The sequence below is a fragment of the Lissotriton vulgaris genome, chromosome 4_1, assembly GCF_964263255.1.
Source record: "Lissotriton vulgaris chromosome 4_1, aLisVul1.2, whole genome shotgun sequence".
NCBI lineage: Eukaryota > Metazoa > Chordata > Amphibia > Caudata > Salamandridae > Lissotriton > Lissotriton vulgaris.
The window spans coordinates 1681305637-1681319827 of NC_141691.1; the positions used below are offsets into that span (position 1 = coordinate 1681305637).

Below are 14191 nucleotides of genomic sequence, written 5' to 3' on the forward strand. Positions count from 1 at the left end.
ACTTGATGCAGGCAAAGTTTGTGGTAATACCAAGCAAATCAGCAGCAAACAAACAGCCCAGCAGGCCATCAAACAGAACAGGCCCCCAACACTCACCTGTCAAACGAGTTCTTCTGACACTGCCAGATTGCCCTATTGGACAGTTTGACCCTGATGATTACAATAACATTTTCTTTTAAGGACTGAGAAGGAATGAACTTTACTAAAACCTACCCTCTCAGAGAAGTGTAGGAGCTGGGCTGGCATTTTCGGCAGCACACTTTAATTTTCAACTAGTAAGGATAGTAATCTACGGGACTCACTTGGCCTTCCTCATTAGAAGTTTTTTTGACTCTGGATAGTGCACAAGGACTTCCCCAAGGTTCTTCTTATCCAAAATAAAAAGATTAGCAAATCCATGAGCCACCACATCCGCAGTGCGACGATTCCCTCCACCTGTGGCCAAAAGGCTGCAAAATGAATGCAAAAACGGAACATTAGTTTGTAGGATTTGCCTGTGTGAGTTGTGATCCTTTCATGCATAGGAAGAAGTTTGAAGCAGGAAACAAACTATTTTTACACATCAGCTTATACACTGATTAAAGTGCAAACATTGAAACGTCAAGCAACTCCATGTTGCAATTCACACTTCGATAAATAATGGCTGAACCTTGCCCCTTGGAAAGTGATGTGCATTTAAATAAGGATATGCATCTTGAACTGCATCTGATGATGGAGGAAATGTGTGTGTGAGTGTGTGTGTGTGTGTGTGTGTGTGTGGGTGTGTGCGTGTGTGTGTGTGTATATATATATATATATATCTATATATATATATATATATATATATATATATAGATATATATATATATATATATATATATATATATATATAGATATATATATATATATATATATATATATATATATATATATATATATATATATATATATATATTTCAATAATACTTTATTCAGTTACAGAAGTATGTAACCATAAAAGCACATACAAAATACTTATTAAGAAATTATTATTAAAAAACATTTGATACAATCTACAATAGAGGACATGGCACCATGTACATAAACATAATTTCATTTTGCTTTTTATCACATCATTATCGTTTTCCTGCACCTACATTTTTTTTTAAAAGGCTGGTACAGAGGCTACAACAAAAACTGTTACTAGTTGTTGAAATGCCACAAATGCTGGGCGACAAGACCTCATACCTAATTCTTTTAAAACAGGAACAATCCATAATTTTCTCTGTATAGAATAAAATTTGCAAAAAAATAACACGTGTATGGTAGACTGGTCAGAAGTGTCTTCACACGGACATTTACAAAGCTGTTTTGACCAGTGATTTACAGCTGGAAAATTTATTAATCTACGCAGATTACCCAGGCGGAAACGCATCAGTAGAAATCGGTCATAATCACTCTAAACAGGTGAAGATATGGCTGCAGGCTGAAATTTGTTAATATGAGATTGTGTGCCTTCACCGTAGTTTTATTCAGTTCAATCTCCGATCAGTCAGAAAACTCAGACAAATACTCTTAAGATTTTTCCTGCTCATCCTAATAATAGTGAGCGGATTATCATAAAATTCATTACGTCCTATATTATATAAAAATGATTTGACATAGAGCAACTATCTAATATGTATCACACCATCCAGGTCCCTACAGTCTTCTAAAACCCCACGGTTAAAATTTGTTTCCTCTGTTCATATCCTATGCCACAACAGAACTGGTTTGATCTTTAAAATATCTTCCAAATATGTCAAACCTAGTTCAGTGTGGCAAATAAAGGAAGAGGTACTGTTAGGGACCATCAATAAAAATCTTAAAAACATATTTTCTGCTCGCTGACATATTTGGAAGCAACGGTGACACATTTAATTTTGTAAATATCTAATAATTCCACCGTGGGACATCTGCCCAGTTTCCTACTGAAATGTGATAGTGCAGATAAGGTCTTTATATATAATAATATCCTTGCTTTAACAGCCTGCACTCATGACCCCGTAAGGTCAAACAAAATTCCAAGATAGGAAAATAACTTTGTACTTTCAATCTGATTTTTGTCGATACAGATGGATTTAGTCTTTATACATCAAGACCCATAATTCATATATAAAAGTTTTAGATTAATTAATAGTAAGACCTCTTTCCGCCATAAAATTTGTAAAGCTGGTAACCACCCTTTGCAGCCCCAACGGAGTACGGACCATCAGGACTGCATCGTTCCTGTATAACAGTGTGGTAATAGGGCGTTTACGAGCCTCAGGTAGGTCTTTACATTCCTGGACCGAGACCTTTTCAATGTTGGTTATGTACAGGGTAAAAGAAATTGTGCGAGGACGCACTCTTGCCTAACGCCTCGTTTCACTCTAAAGTTTCCAGTGCATTCCCCACCCGTCCCAAACCAAACCCGTGCCCTTGTCCCTAAATAAGGCTCTCTTATAAAAGAGATACAACTGATTCGAAGCCCAATTCTTCTAGGATAAGCCACAATTTATTGTGCCTCACACAATCAAACGCTGATGATAAATCGACGAAGGCCAGATACAGTGCCCTTTTTTGCTTTAGTATACTTATTCAATATAATGTTTAAGTTAAGGTCCTGCTCAATTGTACCTAGCTTTTTACGAAAGCCAAACGTCAATTTAGAGTAGGAACTCTACCCATAAAAACCTTCACCAAAAAGTGGGGTGACGCCAGGGATACAAAATGTGATACTTGTGTAACAGTTGACAAGACTTTATCGCATGTATTGTTTATGTGCCCTGCATACAAAGGCCCACAACAGAAATACATACTGTCTATCTCTCGCTCTTTCTCTCTCTCTATCTATTTCTCTCACTCTCTCTATCTCTCTCTCTCTCCATCTCTCTCTATCTATCTCTCTCTCTTTCTCTCTCGTTCTCTCTCTCTCTATATATATGTAAATATATATATGTATTCACTGAAAAACCATAGGTTTGACACCAGTTATAGTTAGGAATTAGCATTTAAAAAACCTATTAAATTCACTGAAAAAACCATAGGTTTCACACCAGTTATAGTTAGCTGGAAATTTTACTGACATAAAACCATTGAAATTCCCACGTTATAGTTAGTTGGACTCACTATAACTTGCGCGTGTAATGCAATGCTGATGACATCACATATTACATCACTCATGACATGGTCAGTGACATCACTCATGACATCACTGATGACACCATCCAGTGAATGTGTGCCTTTCTGAAAAATAAACATGTTTTATATATGTATATGTAAAGGTCAATGGAAGAATAAATGTTTAAATAAGTGTCTTAATGGATGTTTTTTTTTTTAAATGATTGGTTAACTGGCTTATTAAGTCTATCATAGTGAATACATATATTAGCGAGTATTGTTTAAATATTTAAATGTTTGTATCAGTGTTTCACTTTGTGTATAAGTGGCTGCATGGGTTGGTGAGTAGCTACATGTGTGTGTATATGTGTTATTAGATGTTTTTTTTAGTATCAGTATAAGTGTCTGTATGATTTGGTGGGGGTGTTACTTAGCACACAGATGCATCAATGACTGACTCACTGTTTGTATGTGCTTTGAAGACAGCATATGTGCCGGACTGTATGGGTGAATGAGTGTGTATATGTATGTGTTAGTAAGTGAATGACTGTCTTACTAGTGTCTTTATCAGTAACTACATATGTTTTAATCTAGTATATGTGAGTATTGGTTTATATAAGTGAGTATATGTGAGAGTCAGAGATTGAAAGAGTTCTTGTTTAAATAAGTATGTGTTTCTATAACTGATTGTTTAAGAGAGTAAGTATGTGTAAGTTTCCTTAGAAGTAAGGTGGTAGTGTGTGTATAGCTGTATATGCAAAAAAATGAGTTGTCAATATTTTATTTGCATGTGTGAATATGTGTGTGAGCAACTTTTGGAAGACTGTCGGTGTGTTAACGGATGTATAGGTGTCTCACTACATATGATGAGTGAGTATATGTATGACTGACTATATAGAACTGTTGGTGAATGAGTGGATGTGTATGTAAATGGTGGAATTACTGAATTGGTTGTTGTAACTGGTATAGGTATCTCCACTTTTTTGAAAATGTTAGTTTCTATTTTTGAATATGTGTTTCAAGGGTTACTTTACAGTGAAAGGAGGTCAGTCTCTTTGTCACAAGGATGGTGTCATCAGTGATGTCATGAGTGATGTCACTGACCATGTCATGAGTGATGTAATATGTGATGTCATCAGCAGTGCATTACACGCGCAAGTTATAGTGAGTCCAACTAACTATAACGTGGGAATTTCAATGGTTTTATGTCAGTAAAATTTCCAGCTAACTATAACTGGTGTGAAACCTATGGTTTTTTCAGTGAATTTAATAGGTTTTTTAAATGCTAATTCCTAACTATAACTGGTGTGAAACCTATGGTTTTTTCAGTGAATTTCAAAGGTTTAATTCCTTACTAAAAGTCTCACTTTATAAGTAAGACTGTTAGCGCTCTAGTTGTTCTTTAGAACACTCTGGTACATACTATCATTGGGCTATAGTTGCGCTACATCTGGCTGATATTTGGGCTACATTTGTATTTTTTTGTCTCTGGTGGCCATCTTTGGGCTACATTGGGCTACATTGGGCTACATTGGGCTACATTTGGGCTACATTTGGTCTCTAACATATATATAGCCCAATGTAGCCCAATATATATTTTTTAAAAGTTAATTTTCTTAAAAACAACTGGAGCATATATCTTGAGACATAGCAAATGCACATCGGGCTACCAGTCCTTACAATTTTTCAATTTTTTTAGTATTTTGAAAGTGTCCCTTTAGCGCCAATGTCGCGATCGAAAACAACATCGTGACGCGTCGCGTAAGCGTGACGTATCGCGTAGCCGCGCAATGTGTCTTATGACGCGCTGCGTAAACGCACCCGGAAGCGCTCCGCGGCATGGCCCGGAGCCTGTAACGTAAGCGCGCCGGAGCGCGTAACGTAAGCGCATCGGTCCATGTGACTTGAAAATAACACTTTTCATTGGTTCATAATGTTTTTTTTTTCCAAATGAGGAAAGCCTACACCTTTTTCCTCATTCTTACTTTCTTCTTTGAGAGAGCCAGAGCTATTTCTTTGTGAGAGACCAATAATGGCTACTCTACTTGCTGCTGCTGGTGCTCCAACACCACCACCACCACCAAAAGGACCACCACCACCTCTGCTTTTTAGTGGTGAGCAGGACGAAGAGGAGGAAGAGGAGCAGGAGGAGCAGGAGAGACAGTTCCTACCAGAGGAACCCCACACATCTCGTGTAAAGGAGCACTACATTTGGCAATTCTTTAAGTTTCCTGCAGGACTGAAGAAAGTTAATGCCCCTAAAGTAACATGTCTAATTTGCAAGAACATCCTTTCACGTGGCAATCTTGCTAAAAAATATAGTTTTGGCAACCGCACCATGATTCGCCACATGGAGAGGTGGCACCCAAATAATTTGGCCCAAGCACAGGTGAGAGCTATGGCTGAAAACCCACAGACCCCTCAGCCTAGCACCTCAAGTGCGGAATTATCTTTTGCAGCACCTGAAGGGCGTCAAATGGTGCCCAACATCCAAAGCAAATTCTCAAACTTCAAAATAGTTTGTATTTATTGTGGGGCTACTATTGCTTATGGTGAAAAAAGTATCACCTTAATTGACAGAGCAGAAGAAAACCACAAGTGCTCTCACAAACGAAAGCAATGATTCTTTATTGTTTTTTTTTTGCTCCTGTTGAGCCATTTTCAAATCCTTCTATTTTTTTCGAAGTACTAAAAAAACAAAAAAAATATAAAATTGTTTTGAAAAACCAAAAAAAGTAAAAAATGTTCACAAAAAAAATATATAAAACAACAAAAAACAATTTAAAAAAAGTTATTTTCAGAACTACCTCCCATTTATATAAAATGACTTAAATTTTTAAACTCTGCCATTCTCTTTTCTCCCCGGAGCCCCCCCCCCGCGAAAATCAAATTTTTTTTTTTTTGCCCAGCGGGACCCTTTTATAGCCCCCACATCAAACCTAGGGGGTCAGGGGGGGTCTACCATGCCCCCTTATGGTTATTTACCCCTTTGTTTTGGCCACCTCTTGTGTCTCGATCCTACCGAGACACAAGATGGCGGCCGCTCCGGACTGTTTCGAATGTTTACAGACACCCAAGAACCAATCAGCTTTCTGCGCGCAAGTAGCGTGGCGCGCCCGGAGCGCGTACCGGGGCGCTGCCATAGATATATATATTTTTTTGAACCTAAATTACTCAAAATCCACTCAAGCACATATCTTGAGACATAGCAAAGGCACATTGGGCTACCAGTCCCTACAATTTTGCCAATTTTGATGGAAATCCATTCAGCCGTTCGGGCTAAAAGTGAGGTCGACCGCCCTATGGAAATTAACATGGGGAAAACACGTTTTGGGACCCCCCTTTTGTCTCAGCCCCCGCTTGACAAATCCCCCCCCAAACTTTCAGGGAAGGACCGGGGCACCGCGAGGCCATTTTGAGGAAATTTTCAGGCAGATTCGTCAACCGGCGTCAAAGTTATTCCAAATAGAATTTTGAGATTTAACATTGAAAAAAATCCTAACTATAACTACCTACTGGCGACCGCCAGTAGGTAATAAATACACACACATATATATATATATACATATATATATATATATATATATATATATTCAAAAAGCTTGGCGAAGTTCGTGCCTGCGCCTCTTAGTTCATGGCGGGCCTCGACGGGGTTTCGCCTCGCCCCGTTAAATCCAAAATTTACCGTCTTTAGTCGTTCAATGACAGAGAGTCGAGGCCCAGTTCAGCTTTGTTCAAGTGCTTTTATTCAGCAACAACAACACCCAACGCGTTTCGCAGCCTTCGCCGCTTTCTCACTCGTGAGAAAGTGGCGAAGGCTGCGAAACGCGTTGGGTGTTGTTGTTGCCGAATAAAAGCACTTGAACAAAGCTGAACTGGGCCTCGACTCTCTGTCATTGAACGACTAAAGACGGTAAATTTTGGATATATATATATATATATATATATATATATACATATATATATAATAATGTTCCTGTTTCACCAATCCGTGGTGAAAAACAAACCAGGTTAGGACCTCTTGAAGTGCTAGTTCTTTATTCGATCAAAGAAGAGGCAGCAGTGATATCATCCAAGAAGTAAATATTTATTTCACAAAGATGAAATAAAGAGACATGGTGTCGTCCATGACGCGTTTCACTCCACAAGGGAGCTTGTTCACAAAAAACATCAAATATAAGAAAAAAAAAAAAAAAGAAGGCTATCTGAAGAAAAAAAAGGAAAAAAAAGAATAAAATGAGAGAACTGTAACAAAAGGAAGAAAAATGCTCCTTGTCCCCAAAAGGGACTGCGAAAATCTAAAGGAAAGACTGCGCAAACCCACCAGAGGGTACAAAGCGTACAAGTCACTTTAAATATAACACAAATGTAAAATTAACTGATTCTCTCACCAGGGAAAAAGAATGTATGAAAAGTATACATAAAATATAAAATCGAAAAAAACAAATTGATAAAATTAGTAAATTTGTAAACGAAATAATTCAAATGTTTGATATAAATTCACTTTTGTAGTGGTTTTTAATTAAAACTACAATATCCACAATGCAATGCGATCAAAAAACAGGAAGTGATGTAACACCCATCCAGTTTTAAACCAGTTTAAAGAGTTGATCATGAGCAAGATGCTAGCAGCATTGAAACGCGTAGATCACTCGCTTTCATGTTGAAAAGATCGGAATAAAAATTCTGTTGTGGAAATTCCAAAGGAGTGCGCCCCAATTCTTTTGCGAGTGTTGGAATATATATACATATATATATATATATATATATATATATATATATATATATATAGTTAGGATTTTTTCTCTATGGGACTTTTGAAAATTCTATGTCTAATAACTTTGGCGTTTGTGGACGGAATCAGCTGATATTTTCAGGAAAATGGCACAGTTTGTGTCTGAGCAGCTCCTGAAAATTTGGGGGGGTTTTGTCAAGGGGGGGCCGAGAAAAAAGGGGGGTCCCAAAACGCGTTTTTCCCATTCATTTTTCCATAGGGCGGTTGGCCTCACTTTTAGCTCGGACGGCTGAATGGATTTGCACGAAACTTGGCAATATTGTAGGGACTGTTAGCCCGATGTGCCTTTGCTAGGTCTCAATATATGTGCTCCAGTGGATTTTGAGAAATTAACGTTTTAAAAAACAGATATATCTGTGACAGCGTCCCGGGTAGCGCTCCGGTTCGCGTACTTTTCGCGTAACGGAACTTTGCAAAGCGAAGCTGATTGGCTCTCCGGTGTCTGTCAACATTCTAAACAGTCCGGAACGGCTGCCATCTTGTCTCTCGGTAGGATCGAGAGACAAGAGGAGGAGAAAAACGAAGGGGGAATTTAATGAAAGGGGGCAAGGTGGACCCCTCTTGACCCCCTAGGAATGATGTTGGGGTTATTAAAGGGTCCCGTGGGGCAAATAAAAAAAAAATGATTTTTCGTGGTAGAAGCGCTTCCCGGTTCGCAAACCGGGTCGCGAACCGGTAGCGAAACGGGAATTCGCCATTTTGTGTTTCGTTTTAATTAAATTACAAGATGGAGGAAAAACAATGTGGGAAATGGGTACAAGGGGGTACGGGAGACGTATCCTGACCCCCTATGTTTTCGGAGGGTGGCTGAGGATGCTCATATATGTTGATACATGTCTTCCAGCGGCTGCGCGTGAGCGGATTTTTTTTTTTTTTGCTGCGTGACGTCTGTTAACGTTCGATTTGAAGGAAATCAGGAAGTGTTGACCGCCATTTTGTCACTGCGAGTAAATATATTGTTAAAAATAATTGTTATAAATTAATCCGTATTGATAAACATTGTCTGCGCCATCTTGCGCCATCTTGCCTTTTTTCCAATGCCACACTTTTGTCGTGCACGGCAGCCATTTTAGATGCCTTGACCAGACCCACTCTCTGCACGCCGCCGATCCTCAGCATGGCTCCCCACCCTCGCAAGCATCTCCCCCATGCACTGGTCACCCCCGCTCTCTCTCTCATGCATGGGCCATAAACCTCCCCCCATCTGCGCTGCTCTTCCCCGAGAATCACACCCTGTGCCCGCCCGACACCTCCCTTTCACAATATTTACTACCGCACCCTCTGACACTCCTCTTCCTCTGTGTCCGATTGTCCAGGCCGGTCCCAGGCTATCACCTAGCCCTGCGGATGTAGTTTATGGCCCCAACTGTAAAGAATCACCCCTCTTCAAAGGAGTTACAGTAGATCAAGGCCCCCACCCCATGAGATCCGTCACACCACACGCGTTCCTACTATCTGATAACGATCATGTATTGTGATTGGGGAGGGGATTCTCACTGTAAGGGTGTGTGGGACCGAGCCTGAAGCGGAAGATTCCAGGGATGCCTTTTTGTACATCAAAGTCTTCACAATTATGTGTCACATTAAAAATATATAGCACTCCAACAAAGTAGTAGAATTATAACACTTTAATAACCTATAAATATATACAACGCTCCAACAAAGTAAACACGATAAAAAAAAACATTTTAAACAACTATTTACATGGCAGCCTGCTGCAACATCCATCTCAAAGCAACAATGGGCTGCTTTGGTCTGTCTTTTACGATTCAGAAAAGGGGGTGGTGATGAACAGAGTGTCTGAATTAAGCAGACCACTCTTACCCAGTCCAAAGATCAGGGCTTGATCCATCACCGTTATTTATCTCACTGCACCATCCCAGCTCAGAACCTGGCTATATGCAAATCAGTCTGTCCCTGGCCCAGTGCATCATGGGAACAGGGCAGACTAAACTACCAAGCCAATTCTTCACCAGAAAGGAGACAAGCTACCGGGGACCGGTTTCTGGCATTTCAGCCTTCTTCGGCCCGGCTTGCTTGAATCCTGATGGTGCAGTGAGAAAGGGACTCATGTCTGAGTATACCCTGCCACACCTATAGTGGCCAAAAACGATTCAGAAAAGGGGGTGGTGATGAACAGAGTGTCTGAATTAAGCAGACCAATCTTACCCAGTCCAAAGATCAGGGCTTGATCCATCACCGTTATTTATCTCACTGCACCATCCCAGCTCAGAACCTGGCTATATGCAAATCAGTCTGTCCCTGGCCCAGTGCATCATGGGAACATGGCAGACTAAACTACCAAGCCAATTCTTCACCAGAAAGGAGACAAGCTACCGGGGACCGGTTTCTGGCATTTCAGCCTTCTTCGGCCCGGCTTGCTTGAATCCTGATGGTGCAGTGAGTGAATGAGTGTATGAATGGTGTATGGATAATTGAGTAAATGCACAACTGGTGCATGGATGTTACAATGAGTGCAGCAGAGGGGCCTGAGAAAATCTATGAGTGCATTAAATGAGTGCAAATGTAGTGATTGGGTGATTGCATGTGTGCATAGGTAGTGTGTGGCTGAATGGATGAGTGCATATGTAGTGCTTGAGTGAATGGAAGAATGGAACGGTAGTGATTGAGTGAATGGATAAGTGCATGGATAATAGCTGGGTAAAGGAATGAGTGCATGGATAATGCCTGTGTGAATATATATGAGTTGATGAGTACTGGCTACGTGCATAGATGAGTACAAGGGCAGTGCATGGGTGATTGGATATATACTTGGGCAGTGCCTTGGTAAATAAATGAGTGCATGGGTAGTGTCTGAGTAAATGCATGAGTGCATGAATACATGAATGAGTTCAAGGGTATTGCCTGGGTGATTGGATGAGTGTATGGGTAGTGCCTGGGTGATTGGATGAGTGTATGGGTAGGGCCTGAGTGAATTGATGAGTGCATGCATAGTACCTGAATGAACAGATGAGTGCTAGGGTAGTGCCTGAGTGGGGAAACATCCTGAACAACGAAACTGGAACAACGACTTACCTTTACAACGAATTCTGAATCACGACGAATCTCAGACAACGAAGATTCCAACGACGAAGACCTGAACCACGACTTTCTCAAACAAGAAGAACGAGTCTCTCATCCTACTGCTTTCGGGCATTCGCAGACAATCACGTCATCCTAGATTTCCCAGCAAAGCAATGTTCTCAAAGAAGCTGATTAGTCAGGTCAAAATTAAATACTCTATGACACTGGCTCAATGTTCCTGCACCTCTTCACTTTGCTGCAAACAGGAAGGCGAGTAATCAGAAATTCTCTAAGCACCCACCCACTCGGAATCGGAAGTGTTGACTCCAGGCTGGCGGACTATATGGAGTGTGAGCAAGCAGTATGATCACTTCATGCTTTGGTCATAGGAAAAGCGTGTTTAGGAATGCTCAGTTTTTGAAAAGGTAGGAGGGATTACTTTTGAAAATTGTTAAGTGTTATGTTTTCGGACATTTGTAGTAATGCATGATTAACATTTGAAATACTTTAATTTAGAGATCAATGGAGACCGCTTCGGAAAAAAAAGATGATAGAATGATGTTTTGGGTCTCCATGCTTAAATAATTGACATTTAAAAGTACGTCCGGAAATGAAAAGTATGGTTTAAATTGACAAAGTAAGTTTAAATAAAGATAAAATAAATCATCAAGGACAAGATTAAATAAAGGAACATAGTGGCGTAATTTGAAAAAGAGAAAAGTAAAAAATATTAGTGCTTCAGGAAGTCGTTATTTAAACCGTAGTGGTTTAGCAATGCTCGTTGTTTAGCCTTCGTGGTTAGGCAGTTGTGGTTTAGGCAGTAGTTGTTTAGTCAGTAGTTGTTTAGTCATACAACCGCCTGAGTGATTGGATATATGCTTGGGCAGTGCCTTGGTGAATAGATGAATGAATGGGTAGTGTCTGAGTAAATGCATAAGTGCTTGAATACATAAATGAGTGCAAGGGTAGTGCCTGGGCGATTGGATGAGTGTATGGGTAGTGCCTGGGTGATTGGATGAGTTTATGGGTAGGGCCTGATTGAATTGATGAGTGCATGCATAGTACCTGAATGAACAGATGAGTGCAAGGGTAGTGCCTGAGTGACTGGATGTGTCCATGGGTAGTGCCAGGGTAGATGGATAAGTGCATGGGTAGTGCCTGGGAGAATAGGTGAGTGCATGGATACAGGCTGAGTGATTCAATATGTGCATGGTTAGTGCCTGGGTGAATGCATGAGTGCATGAGTGAATGGATGAGTGCAAGAGTATTTCCAGGGTCATTTGACAAGTGTTCGGAGAGTGCCTGATGAATGGATCAATGAATGCATAGTGCCTGAGTGGATGGCTAAGTGGAAGGGTAGTGCCTGGGGGATTGGATATGTGCATGCATAGTGCCTGGATGAATGGATGAGTTCATGGGTAATGCCAGAGTGAGTGAATAAGTGAATGGGTAGTGGCTGGATTATTCAAAGAGTGTATGGGTGGTGCCTGAGTGAATGGATGAGTGTGTGCATACTGCCTGAGTGAACGGATGAGTACAACAGTAGTGCCTGGGTTATGCAAAAGTTGCGTCCGCTTGATCAGATGAGTGCATCAATACTGCTTGATTGATTGGATGAGTGCATGAGTAATGACTGGGTGAGTGGATGAGTGCATGGGTAATGCCTCAGTGAGTGAATGAGTACAAGGGTAGTGCCTGGGTGATTGGAAGAGTTCATGGATAGTGCCTAGGTGATTGGGGGAGTGCACAGATAGTGTCTGAGAGAATGGAGAGTCCATTGGTACTGCTTGGGCGATTGGATGAGCGCACGTATAGTGCCTCAGTGAATGGATGAGTGCAAGAGTAGTGCCTGGGTGACTGGAAATTATGTCTTTCATTTTAGACTGCACTATCTCCACTTGTAAATGGTTAGTATCTGTTAACCCTTCCCCCTTTCAAAAACAGATTCCTATCTAGATGTGTGCACAATGTATTCACAGTGACTGCTGAGAAATCGCAAAAAAAGGAAGTCCAAACCTATATCTAGCTTCATTTAAAAAAAAATGTAAATACTACACAACAGTTTATTACATAGTCCTGAGTTGGAAATTAAATCTTTCCATTACTTACATTGTGTCATCACTCCTCAACTAAAAAAAAACTTTGTCTCTTTAACACCCTTCCCCCACACTCTTAGCTCAGTGTATCTAGCAACCCTGTGCAACCAATAGGTCACAAATTTATTACACATTCTAGAATGAAAATGCTACTTCCAAATAAGATACAACAGGTGTGCTTTACTCTACAGTTTCAAAGGCATATCAATGTCTGCATTTCACTTCTTAACAACAACAGCCAATGATAAGACTTCTTGCTAAGGCATCTAACACACTACCTAATTTTATACACTTTCATGCTGACAACATCCAATAAAAAAAAATATATATATATATGTATATATATATATATATATATATTTCACCTCTCGAGTAGACAAACTACCAGTGACGAGACTCTGTGCTGACCAGTCTCGTCACTGGTAGTTTGTCTATTCGAGAGGTGAAGTGTTGTCGGGACCTGACTTCAGACGTCCCTTTTTTGACGAGACGCCCGCTGTTCTGGAAGGCGGCAGTTTTTCTTCTGAAGTAAAGAGGAGTAGAATATATATATATATATATATATGATCAGACTGCGGCAACGCAGTCGAAACACGTAATGCTGGGCACTTGCCATATGATTTTGATTTAATTTGACTTATTGCCATTTGAAGATGGAATAAAACACTTATCACTTTTTCAACTTGTCAACTTGCAGAAACGATGCAATAAATAGCTAAAATTTTCGCAACGTCTATGGCTCCTGGTGCACTCTTTTAAAGAACGGTTCCGCGAACAGAGGAATCGTGGGTTGTGGAATATAGATGCCAGTAGGTAGTTATAGTTAGGACCTAGTTTCCATAGGAAATCCACAACATTCTATTTCGAATAACTTTGGAGCCGGTGGACGAATCTTCGCAAATTTCTCCAAGAAAATGGCCTGCTCCGCTCCGCTCCTTCCCTGAAAGTTTGGGGGTGATTTTTGAAGCAGGGGTTGAGAAAAAAGGGGGGTCCCAAAACGTGTTTTCCCCATGCAATTTTCCATAGGACATTTAGCCAGGGGTACAGCCCGAACGGCTGAACGGAATTACACCAAATTTGGCAAAAAGGTAGAGCTCGGTTGGCAGGTCAAGCTTTTTGTTAAATGGTTTAAATCTGTTCAATAGTTCCTGAGAAAATCATAAGTAAAATCATAAGT

At 40.3% G+C, this 14191-nt stretch overlaps 1 protein-coding gene across 1 annotated transcript in view; it reads right to left on the bottom strand.

Moving 5' to 3' along the window:
• The window catches only part of CNGB3 (cyclic nucleotide gated channel subunit beta 3), a 673231-nt gene that overhangs the window by 116323 nt on the left and 542717 nt on the right, over positions 1–14191 (bottom strand). Inside the window, exon 14 of the mRNA XM_086918038.1 lies at positions 303–449. Within this exon, the coding sequence (XP_086774164.1) occupies positions 303–449 (147 nt within the window). The remainder of the gene's footprint in view (positions 1–302; positions 450–14191) is intronic.